At 44.6% G+C, this 19,583-nt stretch overlaps 1 protein-coding gene across 1 annotated transcript; it reads left to right on the top strand.

Annotated features, from left to right (window-relative positions):
- Positions 1 to 534: 534 nt before the first annotated feature.
- On the top strand, positions 535 to 18,694 carry Nme1 (NME/NM23 nucleoside diphosphate kinase 1). Its single transcript, XM_051198026.1, has 8 exons — positions 535 to 702; positions 2,929 to 3,058; positions 5,002 to 5,103; positions 7,243 to 7,355; positions 13,781 to 13,910; positions 15,897 to 15,998; positions 17,004 to 17,116; positions 18,479 to 18,694. The coding sequence occupies exons 2-8, from the start codon at positions 2,933 to 2,935 to the stop codon at positions 18,594 to 18,596; spliced, it is 804 nt and encodes a 267-aa protein (XP_051053983.1). The 5' UTR covers positions 535 to 702; positions 2,929 to 2,932; the 3' UTR covers positions 18,597 to 18,694.
- The last annotated feature ends 889 nt before the right edge of the window (positions 18,695 to 19,583 follow it).

Genomic DNA, 19,583 nt, shown 5'->3' with positions numbered 1-19,583 from the left:
TCCAGGGCTACTATAATTCTCCGCTCTCTAATAATATTATAACTAGACTTCATGTAGGTCTATTTGAGTTTTCACTTCTGCAGATTTCTCAGCCTTGTTTTTCTTCCCTGCTCTGTTCTTTCTTCACAGAACTTACATAACACCGTGTATTCACTATCAATTGTTTTTTATTGTTTGTCCTAATTTTCATCCCTCCCAGAAGCCTCGAGTGAGCTTACTGCTTTATCCCTAGGTTCTAGAACCGTGCCTGCTGGGCACACAGCATTAGCATTTAGTACTTTTGTTGCTTGACAGGACGAAGGGAAGCGGGCGAGATGGTTCTACCGGGGCTTTAGTTCTACTGCGTGCAGTGTGAGCGCCACCTCCCGGGGAACCAAATTTTCTCGGGGACCGAGTGAGTCACAGGACATGTCGGATAGGAACAAAAGATGGCCGCCAGCCGTAAAAGCTCGGGAGGGGGCAGGGAAGAGGGACGACAAAAACAAAAACCACACCCAGTGCCGGAAGTGAAACCCGGAAAGAGTGCCCCCCAGAATGACATCCTCCTCACCGGAGGAAGCGGGGGCTGGCGGTGTTCCACCAAAAGGGCTCTCCTGAATCAGAACTGTACGGAAAGGTTCCGTGCGAGCCGCTGCTCGGAGCCACGTGAGACCAGGGCGCGTTTCCGGTGCAGCCGGAGTGAGAGACCTGCCTTCCGAAGGGGTGAGCGGGGTTCGGGTGCTGAGGGGAAGGGAACGCTGAGGGCCTAGGCAAGCGGAGAGGGAGGTGGGTGTTAAATAAAGGGAGAGGGTGCATTCATTCTCTGAGAGGCGTTGAGGAAGCTCGCGGCTTCGGCTGTGCACAGGTGCAGACCTGTCAGCTTGACACGTGGGCTCGCCTTTGTCTGTGGCCGCAGTTCCTGTCAGACTGCGCCGGCCGGGCTGTGCCTTACTCTCCTTCCAGCCCGGTGCTGGCCACAAAGCTGGAGGCTCCCACAGTACTTGCTAATGAATGACGTGTGTGTGTGTGTGTTGTGTGTGTGTGTGTGTGTGTGTGTGTGTGTGTGTGTGTGTGTGTGCTCTGTGCGCAGAGCCTTTCATAGGGGCTGTTTCTTTGTATCTGTGCTTGTTTGTGTGTGTGTGTGTGTGTGTGTGTGTGTGTGTGTGTGCTCTGTGCGCAGAGCCTTTCATAGGGGCTGTTTCTTTGTATCTGTGCTTGTTCCACATTCCTTCAGAGATCCTCCAGCTAGTGTGCGGGTTCTGTCTTTTGGAAGGCATGGTTGACCATTTAAGGCATCCTCTTTGCTCCTATGGACTGTGAGGCCCTGTGGCTATTTAAGGCATCCTCTTTGCTCCTATGGACTGGGAGGCCCTGTGGCTAGTAATCAAAACTGGAGTAGATCAGCTCTTTATGCAGTCACAGACCGGGGAGGCGGGAGAGGGGAGGAAGAAATCCACATAAATGATCACTAAAAGGTTATGTCTTATTGTATGTTTGTATTGTATGTTCACACATGTGAACACCAGAAGACAACTTTGTGGAGTGGGCCCGAGGGATCAAACTCAGGTCTGTGGTACAAAAACCTTTGCCCACTGAATCACCTAGCTGTGTCAGGCCCCATTCCTAAGGTATAAAATTAGAGGTTAACTCATGTTTAGAAAGCCAGAGACAGGAGCCGGATATCGTTTTTCAAGGTGGAGTCTCCTTTCATCTTGTGGGATTGTGTTCCTTGGAAATGGAAGGTTCTGAAGGTGTCTTCTTTCAGTGATAATGTCCCATGTTAGGAATTGTGCTGTGGGTTTCTCATAAGCCACTGTTCATTGGTTAGTCACAATACTCATTGTACTTTGCCCTAGTATGTAGTTTAATAAATGATAATTGTTGTTCTTACTAATGGACCTTCAATTTTTTTTTTTTTTTTTTGGCCTTTTATTCTCTGACAATTTTATATGTAATAGTCATCTCCCCGAATCACAATCTTCTGCTCTCCTGCTCCTGTTGAACTCCTTTCCAGGGAGTTCATGTCTTAAATGTGTGTGTGTGTGTGTGTGTGTGTGTGTGTGTGTGTGTGTGAGAGAGAGAGAGAGACTGAGCTTAATTAGAGTTGCTTGCATCATGGATGGAGGAGTTAATTCTGGAGCAGTTTACCCATGGCTATATCCCTGAAAAAAAATATGATGCCCACTCACCTACAGCCATTAACCACCGCCAGCTCCCCAGGCAGCATAGTTAATAGTTATTGAATCTTTTTTCTTGTTTTTTGAAACAGAGTCTTTTGTAGCTCAGTTCAGGTTGGGATTATTGACATGGGCTACCACACCTTGCCCACTGCACTCAGCTCTGTTTTCTTTTCATTCCCCTTTTTTCTTTTTTGATTCAGTGTCTTAGGTTGCCCAGGCCAGCCTGAAATCCTCTGTGCTTTTGCCTTAGACTTCCTAGTGGTAAGATTTTGGCATTCATCCTCAGGCTTGGTTTTTCTTACTATATCTTAAGGTGCATAGGGCTGGGGAATCTCATTCTTTGACATAGTCCCTAAAGCTCTTGTGGGTTCTAATGCTGTAGGTCACACTGTATCAAGTCAGATGTAATTTTTAGTAGGAAAACTATACCATTGCAGTCTCCCCTAACTGGCATTACCAAAAGATTGGTATGCCTTAGTTTTACATCTCCCTTTTTAGTTCCATCACAGTCTTAAGTACACAGTAGAAGCCCAATAGGAGCTTATGAAATCAAGTGGAATAGAAATTACATTTCTTCCTTTGAGTGCTTTGCTACTTTAGGATCAAAATTCATCGGTGAGTGAACGGAGCAGGGATTGGGATTTTACTAGAGAGACTTGATATAGACATAATATATTAAATCCAGTTTTATGGAAGAGTAATCCGCTTGAGAAGGATCATGATGAGGGTAGAGATTCCGTCCTGTTTCATTCCCTACTTATCTTTCCAGGACCATGGCCAACAGTGAGCGCACCTTCATTGCTATCAAGCCTGATGGGGTCCAGCGGGGGCTGGTGGGCGAGATCATCAAGCGTTTTGAACAGAAGGGATTCCGCCTTGTTGGCCTGAAATTTATGCAGGTGAGTGGATCTCACATTTCCTGTGTTGGTTTTTTGGAACATAGTAGAATGTTGCAGAGTAACTTCTGTGTTTGCTTTGTTTCCTGTCTAGACTTCTTCATGGTACTGTGTCCTCTCAGTGACTAAGCATTTTGGTTGAATCTTGGAACAAACTAAGTCATTTGGGGTTTTCAAAAATAGTCTGTCTTTTCCCCTAACAATGTATAATTCCATGTATTACTGCAGAGCTATAATTTCTGACTCAGCTCTGGATGTTTTGGAGCTCTTGGTCTCTAGCCTCCTAAATGGATAATTTTAGAGACTATCCTTCCATTCCCACCCCCTTCGAGGTAGGCTGTCAGGAAGAAAGTCTTTGCTTTACTAATTACTACCTGATAGTGCCTAGCATGAATCAGGCATGATACATGGGGTTTTATGGGGTGCTCCTGACAACAGAGATAAGAAATAATTCTAATACTCCTCCTTTCTCAGTATTCTGAGTCCTGGGATTCTGTGCATAAGTCATCCACTCAGAAAACAATATTACAATAAATACCAAGGATTGATTGGCCAAAAACTCTTTTTCAAACAAATTATGAGATGTGAATTCCAATTCTCAAAGCAAATATATTAGGGGAACAATTTTTTTTTCCATTAAAGCAATACACTTTTGGCTTATAGTGTATTTTGAGTTTAATTTGATTTTCAATGTTGAGTTCTTATTTTATTATTATTTTGCTGCTGTTTTTGAGACAGCTGTATAGCACCAGCTAGCCTGGATCACTTCTTTGTACAGTTTTGCTTTGGTAAGTGATGACCAACCAGTGACTGAAGGGTAGGATATTCTGAATGTACCTTTTGGCAGATAATCCTGGCCTATGTGTATCCCTTTAACATGGCAATATGCTTTGTGTGATGTAGTTCTTCCGAAGTGTAAGAACCAAGGGTCCTGCTATGCCCTTGCAAGGCTATGTAGATGCAAAGAGAGTGCCCAGCCAGAGCACATGAAGATGATTTGTTCTATAGCTTATTTGATTTTTTTCTCACACACCAGCCTTGCAAGTGAGTGTTTTAATTCTCTTCTTTCTCTTTGCTTTTCTCCTTTCTTTTGTTCTTCCTCCTTCTCCTCCCCAACCCTCCTCCCTGAGATAGGGTCTTGTGTTTTCAAGGCTGGCCTCAAATTCACTATGCAGCTGAGGATGACTTTGAATTCCTTGATCTTCCTGCTTCTGACTGAGTGCTGGGGTTGTAGGCATGTGATACTTACCTGATTTAATTCATTTTCCTTTTAGATTTAAAACCTTTTATGTACATGGGTGTTTTGCTTGCTTGTATGTTTATGCACCACTTTTGTACCTGGTGCCTGTGGAAGTCAGAAGGCATTAAATCCCTCAGGACTGATTGCAGATGGTTATAAAATGCCATGTGGATGCTGGGAATTGAACCTGGGTCCTCTTGATGAACAGCCAATGCTTTTAACCCCAGAGCCATCGCTCTATCTTTAGTACAATTATTTATTGTTGTATGTCATGTGCTTTTAGATAATTTAGAGGTAGGTACCTCTGGGAATTACATGGTCACTGCAATGGGCCTTTATCCTTTGAATACATGTCAGGTGTCTCTAGGAGAAGGCTGGGTTCAGTTTAATGCTCATCTGTTACAGACTACCTTCCTTGTTTCCATCTAACATTTTAGTTGAGGTATTTTCTGGGAACAAAAAGCCATTGTATTGTTACTTTTCCTTTCTAATAGTGGGTTCTTTTTTGTTGTTGTTATTTCAAGACAGGGTTTCTCTGTGTAGCCCTGTTACTGCTCCCTTCTGCTAAGGTAGAGGATGAATCTAGTTATAATGGACCAGCTAGCTATGAGCTCATGCTTCAAATATCAGGAGGGATGGGGGCGAGAAACTAGCCTGCTGATTCTTAAGGGCCTATGGCCAGTTTTTACTGTCCATCCTTTGACAGGCTTCAGAAGACCTTCTCAAGGAGCACTACATTGACCTGAAGGACCGTCCCTTCTTTACTGGCCTCGTGAAATACATGCATTCAGGACCAGTGGTTGCTATGGTGAGTATTTCTGTGTGGGATGTTGATGGGAATGACTCATGTGAGTGTAGAGCAGAATAAGTGTTGCATTTCCTATGTTGGGTGCCAGGCCCTCTTTGTTACAGAGGAAACAGGCTAGTGGGATAGCCAGTTAGCATGAGAATTGGCTGTCTGACCCACCAAAGAAAGCATACATTTGTTTGCCAACCCGAAGACCCAGGACAGGGAGAAATCAGGAGAGATCTGCTTGATTGAATTCCCATGTAACAGAGGGAGCTTGGTTTATTACTGTACTGTATACTTATTCAAGAATGAGCTTGCTTTACTTATGCCAAGTGCCTTCTAAACATTTTAGATACTGTTGTGTGATAAAACAGGTATCTATTTTCATTCTTACTTTTTGAAAATGATTTATTGAGACAGGGTCTTAGTATGTATCCCTGCCTGTATCTTATACTTCATTGTGTAGCTCAGGCTAGACTCAAAATAGTTCAGGCTGGCTTGAAGCTTTTGATTCTCTTACTTACAGTGTATTGGGATTAGAAGTGGGCATCACCACGCCAGACACAACTTTGCTTTTTAAAGTACAGAAAGAAGGGTAGAATGGATGGTGGTAAGAAGGAAGATAGGATGAGATGTTTTCAGGGACTACGTAATGATAACATCAGGGCTGTGCTGTTATGTCACCAGTGCTGGGAAGTTAGGGGAAGTACCATATTCAGTGTTTTATTTATTTTGACTTTTTGAGATAGGGTCTGCTTTAGTCACTGTTCTTTTGCTGTGAAGAGACACCATGACCCCAGCAACTCTTATGAAAGAAAGCAATTAATTGGGGGCTTGCTCATAGTTTCAGAGGTTTAGTTCATTATTATCATGGCAGGGAGATGCAGGCAAACATGGTGCTGGAGAAAGTAGCTGAGAGTTCTATATCTGGATCTATAAGGCATCAGGGAGAACTTGGACCTCTGAAACCGCAAATCCCAGGGCTAGAGAGATGGTTCCGAGGTTAAGAGCACTGCCTGATCTTCCAGAAGTTCTGAGTTCAATTCCCAGCAGCCACATGGTGGTTCACAACCACCTGTAATGAGATCTGGTGTCCTTTTCTGGCATGCAGGGAGAGCACTGTATACATAATAAATCTAAAAAGAAAAAGAAAAAAGAAAAGAAGAAACCATTTCAGAGGTGAAAATAAAAAAAAAAAAAAAAAATGGAAAAAGAAACCTCAAAGCCTACCCTTGTGACACACTTCTTCCAATAAGGCCACACTCCCTAATCCTTCTTAACTAGTGCTACCCCCTGAAGACTAAGCATTCAAATATATAAGCCTGTGGGGACCATTATTCAAATTACCATATTCCATTTCCTGGCCCCCATTAGCTTATAGTCATATCATAATGCAAAAATGCATTCAGTTCAACTTCAAATGTCTCCATAGTCTATCACAGTATCAGCACTGTTTAAAAGTTCAGTTTTTCTTGAGACTCATGGCAATCTCTTCATTGTAACCCCTTGTAAAATCAAAAGAGAAATAGTAAATAACCTACTTCCAACATACAATGACACAAAATACATATCACCATTACAAAAGGGAGCACAGTGAGGAAATACTCTGGACCAAACCAAGATCTAAAACCAGCAGGGCAACTCCAAACCGTATTTCCATTTCTCATGTCAAAGCCCTTTTCAGAGCTCCTTCTCCTTTCAGTTTTAGTGACCACCATACACTTTTAGCTCCTGAGCAGGTTCCACTCCCCTTATGCAGCTTTTTTTTGGCAGGTATCCCATGACTCCAACATCGTGGGGTTTGCAACACAGAGTCTTTCTACATAGACCTGGCTGTATCCTGGGACTCTCTTATGTAAACCAGGCTGGCTTTTCGAGATCCACCTGCTTCTACCTCTGGAGTGGTGGGATTACCTACCTCAATGGCAATATTTAGCATTTAAAAAGGCCACTGGCTGCCACATGAATGAATCTGGGAGGGTAAGAGTCTGGGCAGGGTGACCAACATCCCTAGTCTTGGAACAAGTAGGCATTCTGTTTGTCTAGTAAATGAGAGGGCCCAATTCTGGACCCTTTTTCTTTTGTTTAAAATCACTAGATGCCAGGTTTTCTGAGAGAATTTTTCTTCCTTGACTGTGTCTTCTCTTGTCCTTGGAGGTCTGGGAGGGATTAAATGTTGTGAAGACAGGCCGGGTGATGCTTGGAGAAACCAACCCTGCAGACTCTAAACCTGGGACCATTCGAGGAGACTTTTGCATCCAAGTTGGCAGGTAAGAAGTCTTGTTTTTCACCTTTTTTCCAAAATCCAAGTTAGTTGCTATTAAGAATTTGGGCCTCTTGAGGCTAGAAGTGGACATGGTACCATCTGCAGGTCCATTTATTTTATTATTTATTTTTATTTTAAAGATTTATTTGTTTATCATGTATACAGTGTTTTGCCTACATGTATGCCTGCAGGCCAGAAGTGGGCACCAGATCTCACTACAGATGGTTGTGAGCCATCATGTGGTTGCCGGGAATTGAACTCAGGACCCCTGAACGATGATGAGTCAGTGCTTTTAACCATTGAGTCATCTTTCCAGTCTCCTATTTATTTTATTTTAGCTTTTAAAGCTTATGTTTTACTTTTTCTTCATGTATATGGATAGTTTTTTTTTTTTTTTTTTTTTAGCCTGTATATTTCTTGGTGCCTAAGGAGGCTAGAACAGGGAAGGCATATGATCCTTCAGAACTAGAGTTACAGATAGCTATGAGTCACATGTGGATGGTGGGAACTAAACCTAGGTTCTCTGGAGGACTAGCCAGTGATCTTAAAGCCATCTCTTCTGCTCCTAGGTTAGTTGTTGTTTGTTTGGTTTTTGTTATTTTGAGAGAGTTTCTCTGTGTAGCCTTGGCTGTCCTGGAACTAGCTCTGTAGGCCAGGCTGGCTGTGAACTCAGAGAGTTCTGACTGCCTCTGCCTCCCAAGTATTGGGATTAAAGGCATGTGCCACCACCACAAGGCAAGTTTAGTTGATTTTGAGACAACGTCTCAATTATGCTAGCTGGGACCTCAAAATTGTTATCCTTGAATTCCTGATAGTTTTTTTTTTTTCTCTTTTCTCTCTCTCTTTCCCTTTGTCTCTCCTTTTTCCTCTCTTTTTTTTCCCTTTTCTTTTGAGTCAGGGTTTCTCTGTGTAGTCCTGGCTATCTTGGAACTCCATCTATAGGCCAGGCTGGCCTTGAACTCAGATTCTCCTTCCTCTGCTTCCTGAATGCTGTGATTAAAAGTGTAGGCCACCACTTCTTGGCCCAGGTCATTTTTTTTTTTTTCCAAGACAGGGTTTCTCTGTGGTTTTAGAGGTTGTCCTGGAACTAGCTCTGTAGACCAGGCTGGTCTCAAACTCACAGAGATCCGCCTGCCTCTGCCTCCTGAGAGCTGGGACTAAAGGCATGTGCCACCAACTTTTAAATGGGAGTTTTGTCTTCCTGTCTCTGAACTGGAGGCTGACTTGGAGGGTCCCCTGTGTTTGCTTGTCTCGATTCCATTGCCTATTCCTTTCTAAATGTAGAGCCTGGCCAGAGCCTTTCTGAAGGCTGGCACTCTTGTGTCAGGGTTTCTGGTAGGCCACTCACAGGAAGTCATTCTGTGATGGTTTTCTTTTGACATGTTCTGAAGTACTAGGGACTCTGGCTTTTCTGCTGGCTTTTCTTTTGGCTCTCAGCAGTGGAAATGCAGGGGACTGTGGGCAAGTTCATCTTTCTGGCTTTGGTTAATGATGCAGTACCTCTCCCCACCCAGGAACATCATTCACGGCAGCGATTCTGTGGAGAGTGCAGAGAAGGAGATCGGCTTGTGGTTTCAGCCTGAGGAGCTGGTGGATTACAAGAGCTGTGCGCAAAACTGGATCTATGAGTGACAGGAGGGCACCTGCTTTCCTCCCCTCTACTTACCCCTACACACAGGCAAGGGACCAGCAACTCTAGATGTTCCTGGAACTTCCATTGACCTGGAAGGGATGTCTGGGAGCTGCTTCTTCCTGTGCAGTGTTATGTGCCACTGGTTGATTAAAGTGTTTCATCTCCATTACTGGGTCAGCTAGTTACTTTGTGTTGCTGTGTGGCTTTGCATGCCTTACTTCCTCTCAGGCTTCTGGATAACCTGAACTGACAGAATGTAAATGGTATGCAAATTACTTATATTGGCCTCACATACACAGACACTCTTGGTTGTCCTTGAGATTTGAGCCACCATCCTAGGATGAACAGGTAGTTCTTTGCCTATCTTTCTTCTTATCCCTGCACCCCTATTCTCTCTTGGCAGTGAGCCAGTGAGGTATGTCTGTGGAGGGTGTGAAGTCCATAAACTGTGCTGGGAACAGAGGATTCATCAGATATAAAGATGCCAACTCAAGCATGTTAGGTCAGGCTTATAATCCCAACACTCAGGAGACAGAGGTAGGAGGATTATGAGTTCCAGGCCAGCCTGGACTACAGAGTGAAGCCTTGTCAAAACAAAACAGCTGGGTGTGGTGGAGCAGGCCCTTTAGTTGTAGCACTCAGGAGGCAGAGGCACTTAGATCTCTGAGTTCAAGTTCAGTGTAGTCTACATACTGAGACCCTGTCTCAAAACAAGAACCCCCCCCCCCATCCCCAGACTGGGGATATAGCATAGTTGGTAGAAAGAGTGCTTGCCTAATACACATGAGGCTTTGGGTTCTCTCCATCAATACATAGCTGGGCATGGAAACACTGTAATCCCAGCACTCAGGAGAGAGGATCACAAGTTCAAAGTTATCCTCAGCTTTATAGTTTGAGACCAGCCTGGGCTTTTCAAGAATTTACCTTAAAAAATAAAAAAAAAAGTGAAAAATGAAAGATGCTCATCTTGGTCAAGAGGCTCTCAGAGGGGATGGGGAATTGTAGGTGGATTTTGGTGTAGCTTTAGTACCAGTACTCGGGAGGTGCATCTTTATGAGTTGGAGGCCAGCCTGGACTACAGAATGAGTTTCAGGACAGCCAGGGCTACACAGAGAAACCCTGTCTTGAAAAACCAAAAAGAAAGAGGGAATTGTGAGAAGTTGTAGCTATCCTCAAATAAGAAAAGCAATATCTTCTGTAAGCCTGGGATCATCAGTTGGTGTCGTATGAAGTAGTGACTACTATTATAGGGTAGGGAGGTATGTGACCTCACTAAGAGGTAAATGGTAGATAGATATTGTAGTTGATCTTTTTACTCTTTGGTTCTCTGGTAGCCTACCACCCAGCTCCCAAATAAATGACATTTTTTCTTATAAATGCCCAGCCTTAGCTTGGCTTGTTTCTGGCAGCTTTTCTTAAATTATCCCATCTATCTTTTGCCTCTGGGCTTTTACCTTCTCTATTTCTGTATACCTTTTTTTTTTTTTACTTCTTACTTTGTGTCTTGCTGAGTAGCTGGGTGGCTGGCCCCTCAAGTTCTCTTCCTTCTCTTGCTCCTAGATCTCCTCCCAGATTTTTCCTCCTATTTATTCTTTCTGTCTGCCAGCCCACCACATTCTATCTCCTGCCTAGCTATTGGCAGTTCAGCTCTTTTTTTAGACCAATCAGGTGTTTTAACCAGGCTAAAGTAACACAGCTTCACAGAGTTAAACAAATGTAACATAAAAGAATGAAACACATCTTTGAGTTATTAAACAAATGTCCCACAGCATAAATGAATGTAACACATCTTGAAATAATGCAACAGATACATCCAGTAAAATTGCCAGATTCTGAGGACAGTTGACATTTGATAACTCCAAAACCAGAGTTCATGCCTATAATCCTAGCATTTAGGAAGAAGAGGCAGGAGGATTGTAGCAAGCTGGAGGACAAACTGGTGTAGTTCAGCCAAGACTATGCAGTGAGATTTATCTCAAAAAACTAACCAGCAGACTGACCAGGCAAATAGTGAAGGAAGTGGCTCTAGAATGGGGGCTGGTGCCAGTCATTGTCAGAGTTCCTAGGCTGATGCTCTGTTAACTGAGGTTTGGGATGGTAATGAGGTGATGAGGCCATTCCTTATTCACGGATTAATCAGTTACAAGTGATCGGTTGGCTAGAGCCATGATGATGATGATGACCTAAGTTTTGAGGTTAGACTCCTTAGACTCCCATGTGAGATGGTGCTGCTGTATTGGTGTCATAGAGAATACAAGAGAAGGGCAAGCTGGTTCCTTCAGAGAAGATGATAATCATTAGAGCTGGGTATGTCCTCTTGGGGGCTAGAGTCATTCCAAAACTGCTTGTTGGGAATCAAAAACGGAAAAAAAAAAAAAAAAAAAAAAAAAAAAAAAGGAAATCTAGGCCAAGGTGCCCAGTACAAAGCCTGTATGAAGGGAATTTAGAGTATAACCATCTTAATGGTCAGAGAGCAGAGATGTTCAGTCTGAGCAGCTCCTTAGCCAGAGGTGATGGAATGGAGTTGGAGGAGGGTTTTAGACATTTTGACTCATCTGGGCTGGTCTCAGTGTTTTGGGCAACACTTTACACCTTCCTGGGGATGTTTTAAGTCCCCAGCTCAATCTCTAATCACACTGGGAGAAGAGGCAGCTGGTTCACAATCTATTTATTATTTCCCTCTGGACACAGAAACAAAGCTGTGGACATCTGGGTGGGGACCTTTAGGTTGCTGGTGGTTTGCAAAGAAGATTGGAGGTCTGCAAGCTGATGGGCCTGGCTTCTCAGAATATACAATCTGTTTGGAATACTGGAGGTTGGTCCTAAAGCCTTGTTTGTGCATGTTACACAAGTGGGCCTACCACAGAGCTCAATTTTCAGAACTCCCCATCCTCATGTAGTTCAGCTGGTCTCTTAATTCCAGGGTTGCTAAGGATGTACCATCATACACCTAATTTATGTGGTACTAAGGGTCAAACCCAGGGCCTTGTATATGTTACGAAAGTCCTAAAAGAACTCCACCTTCAACCTCTCATTATGTATATATTTCTCAAAGATTTACTTACTATTTATTTTGTGTAACCCTGGCCTGGCTGTTCTGGAACTCTAAACCAGGCTGTTCTCACATAAACATGCTTGCCTCTGCCTCCCAAGTGCTATCATTAAAGGCACCTGCAAACCCTGCCTAGGTTTATTTTTAGTTATTTTTTTGAGGCAAGGTTTCTCTGTGTAATAGCCCTAGCTATCCTGGAACTCACTTTGTAGACCAAGCCATGAAAGCACCTGCTACCATGCCATCTTTTATTGTTTTTTAAAATTATGTGTAGGTGTGTGTGTGTGTTGCATGTGGTTATATGCACAAGGGCACTTGGCCTTTGAGGGGCATCAGATTCTCTGGAACTGGAGTTACAGTTGTGAGTTACCTGAAGTGTGTGGGTGCTGGGAACTGAGCAAGTGCTCTTAACTGCTAAACTATCTCTTGAACAGCTCATTTTGTATATTTAGAGACATAGATTAGGCTGACTTAGAATTGTGTAGCAGTAGCTGTCCTTGGACTCCTGATCCTACCTCTACCTGCCAAATGCTAGAGTTACAGGCATCTGTCATTTATCACACCTGTCTTTGCTTCTTTTATTTTGAGATGGGAGTACTGTGTGCTAACTAGACCAGGCAGGCCTCGAATTCTCTCTGAAGTAGAGGCAGGCAGTCAACTTTTGTAAACTCTAGGCTTGCTAGGAGTGGCTCAGGTTGAAGTGGGTGACGCTGGGTGGGTGGTGAGCCCAGTCTAGGTGGGAAGAGGGTGTCTGATGGTCGCTGGAAAGTTAGGTGGGAGATAAACAGCAGGGAAGCAGATCCCGGTGACAAAAGGTGTGGGTTATCTTTGGAACTGGAAAGTCATTATGAGACACAGACATGAACAGATGGCCTTCTGAGGAGGGGTTGAGGACAGACTTGGCTCCTAAGGGAAGGCTAAGAACTCAAAGCAAAGGGGAAGGAATAGAGGGGTTGATTTTCAGAGGTGGGAAGGACTTGGGTTACCCTAGGGCAGGGAGGGTCCAGCTGGGCACTGGGGCCCCAAGGAAGGGTGAATGCAGACATTTCCTTCAGGTATAAAGAATTAATGACCAAGCTGGGTGATGGTGGCTCATGCCTTCAATCCCAGCAAAAGCAGAGAAGCAGAGAGGCGCAGAGGCAGGTGGATCTCTGAGTTCGAGGCCAGCCTGGTCTAAAAAGCCACTTCCAAGACATAGTCCAAAGCTACACAGAGAAACCCTGTCTCGAAAAACAAAACAAAAACAAAAATTCAGGAGCTTGTAAGCAAAATGCAGGAGTAGTTGGTTGGGGAAACAAATCACTTCCTGCCTCTCAGCCCTCAGTAGCCTTGCAAGGCGAGGGCGGGCACCGCGGGCCGCTGGGCGGGGACAGAGACGACTCGCAGATCAAACTGGCTGAGCGTCCCGGGTTGGGCAGCGGGTCCTCCGGGGTGTGGCGTCCCTCGTCCCGCCTTGCGCCCCTCCTCCTTTGCCCCGAGCCGGCCGGTGGTCGCTCTGGTCTCTACTCCCATCGCTCATCGCAGACACCGGAGGACCAGCCGACTTTCGGTAAGGCTGGAATGCACTTTCCACCCCAACATCACCCCACCTCAGGCTACCATGGTCCCCTTCCTGGGCTTCCCGGGTGGGGAAGAAGTACCCGGAAAGCCACGTGTCCTCCGCAGCGGCGGGGGGAACCCACGTGGCCTTCTGGGCCGGCTTGGTTCGGCCGGGCCTCTTCGACTGCACTTCTTGCCCCAGCAGGACTATGGCCAACCTCGAGCGTACCTTCATTGCCATCAAGCCAGATGGCGTGCAGCGCGGCCTGGTGGGCGAGATCATCAAGCGCTTCGAGCAGAAGGGGTTCCGCCTGGTGGCCATGAAGTTCCTTCGGGTAACCTGCCCCTAGCCCCCTACTCTTCTGTTGTTGGGTCCCGGATGTTTAGCCCTCCCGTCGTGGTTTGCCCAGGTCGCCTCTTGGAGTTGGAGTCAGGCTTCTTGGCTGATTTTGCTTCCAGGAGAATCCTTTTGACCTCCACACCTCAATAGACGTTGGTGGCCGGCTGGCTGGCCTCTTCCCAGACCCGGGAGGATAGACGCCCTTGGGAAGGTTAAGTGGAGGTAACGTGACTCAGGCCTGGCTTCCCTCCCGCTGAGCGTCCTGGATCTGCCTAGGTCCTGTCCACCTTGCAAAGGGCCTCTACTCTTGTGAGTCTCCTGGGGCAGCAAGGAGTGGAGGCAGCCCCTGTCCCACACCGTATGGAATGGGTGGGTAGGGTCTTGCAATCTTTTGGTGCTTTAGGGGAAACTTTGGGATCACAGAAGTGTTAAGGCTTCATCCCTCCATGGAGTTGAAGGTGTAGTTCATTTGTATGGTGCTTAGCATACATGAGGGCTCCAGTTGGATCCCCAGCAGTAGGCCGCGGTGGCACATACTGTAATCTCAGATGTAATCTCAGAGGATCAGATGTTCAGGGTGACCCTTGGCTAACACACCTGGAGTTTAAGGGAAGCCTGGGCTCCGTGAGACCCAGATTAAAATAATGGAAGAGGAGGGAGAAGGAAGGAGGAAGAGGAGAAGGAAGAAAGAAGGAAGAAGAAGAAAAGGGTTACTTTTTCCCTCATGTTTTCGAAGCAGGGGTTCTATCTGTATAACCCTGGTTGACGTGGACCGGTCTCTGTAGACCAGGTTGATCTCGAGCTCACAGAGATCCTCCTGCCTCTGTTTATCAAGTGCTGGGATAAAAGCATGTACCACCACTGCCCTGCTAAAAGATTACTTTTTAACAAAGGCCATCAGTTTAGTTTTTGGGGCTGGAGAGAAGGCTCAGTGGTTAAAACTTTACTCTTTTGGAGGATGGGTTCAATTTCCATCATTCACATGATGCAAGTCCAATTTCAGGGGATCTGGCTTACAACCATCTCTAACCAGTTCCAGGGGACTGGTTCTAGCCTTCTAGCCTTCTTATCTGGAATGTTTAAAAGGTTTACTTGACCAGGGGAACCTGAGGTGACCTATTATCTGGTACATTCAGCCAACATTTCACTTTTTAAATCTCATTTCAAACCACTTTAGTGTTACATATCCTTAACAGCGTTGATGTCTGTGTGTAGCCATGGCTGTTGTTCTGTAGACCAGGCTGGCCTTCAACTCACAGAGATCTGCCTGCCTATTCCAACCAAGGGCAAGGATTAAAGGCATGAGCTATCATGCATAGTTCATTGTACCAATACTTGATCTTCTTATCTAGTGTGTGAATGTGCTTTGGTTCATCTTGTTTGAGACAGTTGTGTTCATTGTTGCATGTTCCAAGCTAGCTGGCTGATGAACTTCCAGGGCATCTCCTGTTTTTACCTCTCATCTCTGGGTGGGAGGTTCTGGGGATTCAAACTGCGTTCTACAAGCCTGCACTTTATCCTCACATGCTTCCTCATGGAATCATCCTCCTTTTAAAAACTGATGCTGAAGAGTGAACACAAGGTCTTTCATGTGCTAGGCAAGCATGATACCACTAGCTACATTCCCAGATCAAGGATATCACTTTTCTGGGGGGGGGGGCAGTGGTAGTGGTTTGAGACAGGGCTTCTCTGTATTGCTTTGGAGCCTGTCTTGGAACTAGCCCTGTAGACTAGGATGGCCTCGAATTCAGAGATTCACCTGCCTCTACCTCTGCTGGTATTAAAGGCGTGCAGCACTACTGCCTGGCCACCAAAATAGTTTTTCTTTTTGTTTTTCTCTGCCATAATGGTGTCAGTTTCATAGGATGGATCCTTTTGACTGTACTGAAATCCTAAACTTGGAATTAAGGACCTGCTGTGTGGGATGTGGTTAATCAAAGCCTTTCTAGTCTGTTCCCTAATGGGATGCTCTGTCTGCCAGGCTTCTGAAGAGCACCTGAAGCTGCACTACATTGACCTCAAAGACCGTCCTTTCTTCCCGGGATTGGTGAAGTACATGAACTCGGGGCCTGTGGTGGCCATGGTGAGTGTTTGTGACAGACTAATGGGGGAATTACTCTGTCCTCTCTCTTTTTCGGACTGGCTTTTGCTATGTGGCCCAGGCTCATCCAGAACTCTTGAGTACTAGGGTTATAGATAGGAAGGAGTTAGTTAACTAGGTGTTTGGGAAGGGAAATGAAAGGAAATCAGATTTTGAAAGTCTCTGGACTGGACAGAGTTCAGTGGTTAAGAGCTTATGATGTTCCTGAAAATGTCTGTAGGTAGGTTCCCAGCACCCACACAAGCTGCCTTGTACCACCTGTAACTCCAGCTCCAGGGATCTGATGCCTCTGGCCTCCATAGGCACCAGTATTCACATGTGCATGTTTGTATACACGCATAACTAAAGATAAAAGGAGCCAGGTGGTGGTAGCACATGCTTTCAATCCCAGCACTTGGGAGGCAGAGGCAGGTGGCTCTCTGTGAGTTCAAGGACAACCTGATCTACAGTTTTCTAGGACAGCCAGGGTTACATGGAGAAACCTGGTTTCAAACAAATAAATGAAAAGACCTTAAGGCAAGTCTCTAGGTTCTCAAAGAAGCACTATGTCTGACAAGTACTTTTGACTGCAATGCTACTTTCCTAGACCTAGAAAAGTATTTGTAGGTATGTAGTCCATAATGCGAAAGTTCTCTGGTCCTGCACTACAGCCCTGCAGTGTCTTCTGGGTGGCTTTGATGTCCCCTGGGGACATAATAGTGTAAGGAAAAGGCAACGAAATTATCTAAGAGTTCTTCCATTTCCTAGACTTGTCCTTGCCTTCTTTCCCTTGACGTACATTCTCCTTTACGATTAACCCTTGCCATCTCTTTCCCAAGGAGGCCCTTCCCACTGATCACTGATCTTTCCCCAGACTTTGTCCTCTCTTTGTTAAATGAATTTAAAACATAGGCTCTTGCTCTCTGTTGGGGTTATCTGATGGCCACAATGCCATAAATCAGAGTCCTTAATGGTTCTGTCATAGTAATTGACTTTTCTTCTGTCAAGGTCTGGGAGGGGCTCAATGTGGTAAAGACAGGTCGAATGATGCTGGGAGAGACCAATCCAGCTGATTCTAAGCCAGGCACCATTCGAGGGGATTTTTGCATTCAGGTTGGCAGGTAAGTGTATGTGCTGTGTGTGTGAAGGGAAGTAATAACTTTTAGAATTTTTTTTTTTTTTTTTTTTTTTTTTCCCAAGACAGGGTTTCTCTGTGTAACAGTCCTGGCTATACTAAAATTCACTTTGTAGACCTGGCTGGCCTTGATTGAACTCATAGAGGTGTACCTGCCTGTGTCTCCCAAGTGCTAGGATTAAAGGCATGTGCTATCACCACCAGGCATAATAACACTTAACTCTTAATGGAGTATATATCCTTTGGAGCATATCTCAAGTTTAGGAAAACCTTAACTTTTAAGGTAGAAATTATCACTAAACACTTTCATGAATGATTGTTTAAAAATTATAATTAAGACCAAGAGCTGTATGTGATAGTTCTTATGTGGGGAAAAAAGGGTTTTAACCTCAACCAGATATGGCACTGCATGTAAGGATGGGAAACCTAACCGTTTATGATTCCTTGTACCTAAAATTTGTAGATTCAGAAAGAATAAAAGGATTATTACTAGCAAGCATGGATGGCATGGTTTGGTTTGCAAGTCACTAAGAAAATACATGCCAGGTATGGTGGTGCACAACTTCATTCCAATTTGGGAGGCAGAAGCAGGCAGATCTCTAAGTTTGAGGCCAAGGAGTTCAAGGACAGCTAGGGCTACACAGAGAAACCAACCAACCAACTAACCAAAAAGAGAATTTCCAGCCCATGCAAATCAGATATGGTGGCACATGCTGTAATTCCAATATTTGGGAGGTGGAGGCAGGAAGATCAGAAAGTTCAAAGTCATTTCTAGCTTTATTTGAGACTCACCTGTCACCCTCCAAATTAGGACTGGTTTTGATTTGGAGGTTGTCCACTTCTATTTTTCAGTAATTTATTAAGAAGGACCTTTTCTTTGGCAGTAGTAACAATCTTGGGTTATAAATACTCTTGAAGGGAAGATTTGGAAGTTAACTAAGGCGTTTTTGTCTTAACACCTTCATAACTTAAAAGATTTTTTTGGAGTGTTTTGTTTGCATGTATCATGTGTGTGCCCTGCGTCTAGAGGTCAGAAGAGATTAGGAGATGTGTTGGAACTGAGTTTGACGTGGTTGCAAGCCACCATGTGGACTCCAACCAGGGTCCTCTGCAAGAGCAACAAGTGCTCTTACTGGATTTTAGCTAAATGTTTTGTTATGTTGAAGATTCAATGTAGGGGCCTCATACATTCTAGACTAGCATCCTCAGTCCTACAGTTGGGTTTTGGGATACTCAGGTGGGCCTTTGATTGAAAAGGTCTGCAGTGTCTGCCCTTTGGACTCTGGCACTTAAAACACTAACAAATGAGCTTTCTATCTGTCTGTCTTCCTTTCTTTTTTTTTTTTAGGAACATCATTCATGGTAGTGATTCAGTGCAAAGTGCAGAGAAAGAGATCAATCTATGGTTTAAGCCTGAAGAACTGATTGACTACAAGCCTTGTGCTCATGACTGGGTATATGAGTAGAGGTGGATATCTGGGTCCTTTTCAGCATTATTGATGGATCCCTGAACACAGCTCTTCATTCCAAAGAATGAATGGATCATCTTTTCTAAAACAACAAAGACTAGAATAAATAAATCAATCAAAACAAAACACTTTTGGAAGTGGATGCAGTGTCCTGTGCTCATTTGCTAGACTTGATTTTTGTCCCATGACTATGATGGCATTTACTATGAAGAATAATCTGAATCTTCTCAGAAACAAGCTAGAGGTCAAAATACTTATGAGGGACGGTACTAGGGGAGAGTCAAAGTGTGACACTGGCACTTTAAGGAAATAAACAACCCCAATTGCACTAGCTGATAGATGTGCCTTTCTACAAAACTGGTGTGTGAAAACATGGTAACATCGAAACAAAGCCAAGTAGGCCAGATTTATGTCTTTGTTGTTTAAAGAGCAATTAATGCAGTTCCCAGCCTGAAGCTTGTACAACTGTTCTGCAGCCTTATTCCCTCTCATCAATGACTGAATGTGTCTATTGTCTCTAAATGTTTTGTCTACATGCATGTGTGGGTCTGTTGTACAGAGGTCAGAAGGTCTGATTGCCTGGAACTAGATTTATACTTGTTGGAAGCTGCCACGTGGGTGTTAGGTATTGAACCTAGGTCTTCTGACCATTTCTTCCCTTAACACGTTCCCCTGTGATAGGATGCCTATGCACTGGTGTGGGTGACCTCAAGCTGGAGTGGTTCAGAGTTGCCCACTTTGGGTACTGGGAGCCAAACTTGGGTTCTTTGGGAAAGTAGTGTGTTTTTAACTGCTGAAGCATCTCTCCAGGCCCCCGAGGTAAGAGATTTTTGGTATTTTAGGCTTACCCATCACCATCACCATGGGGTACTTAGCATATTCTTGGGAGGCTGTATTTCTGTCTCTCAAACAAGTGCCTGTTGAATATTTTGAAACTGATAAACTGGGCTTGGTGGCTCACATTTGTAGTTCTGTCACTGAGGT

Source organism: Phodopus roborovskii, unplaced genomic scaffold (genome assembly GCF_943737965.1).
Source record: "Phodopus roborovskii unplaced genomic scaffold, PHOROB, whole genome shotgun sequence".
NCBI classification, from domain to species: domain Eukaryota; kingdom Metazoa; phylum Chordata; class Mammalia; order Rodentia; family Cricetidae; genus Phodopus; species Phodopus roborovskii.
This window is presented reverse-complemented; position numbering and strand designations above follow the sequence as displayed.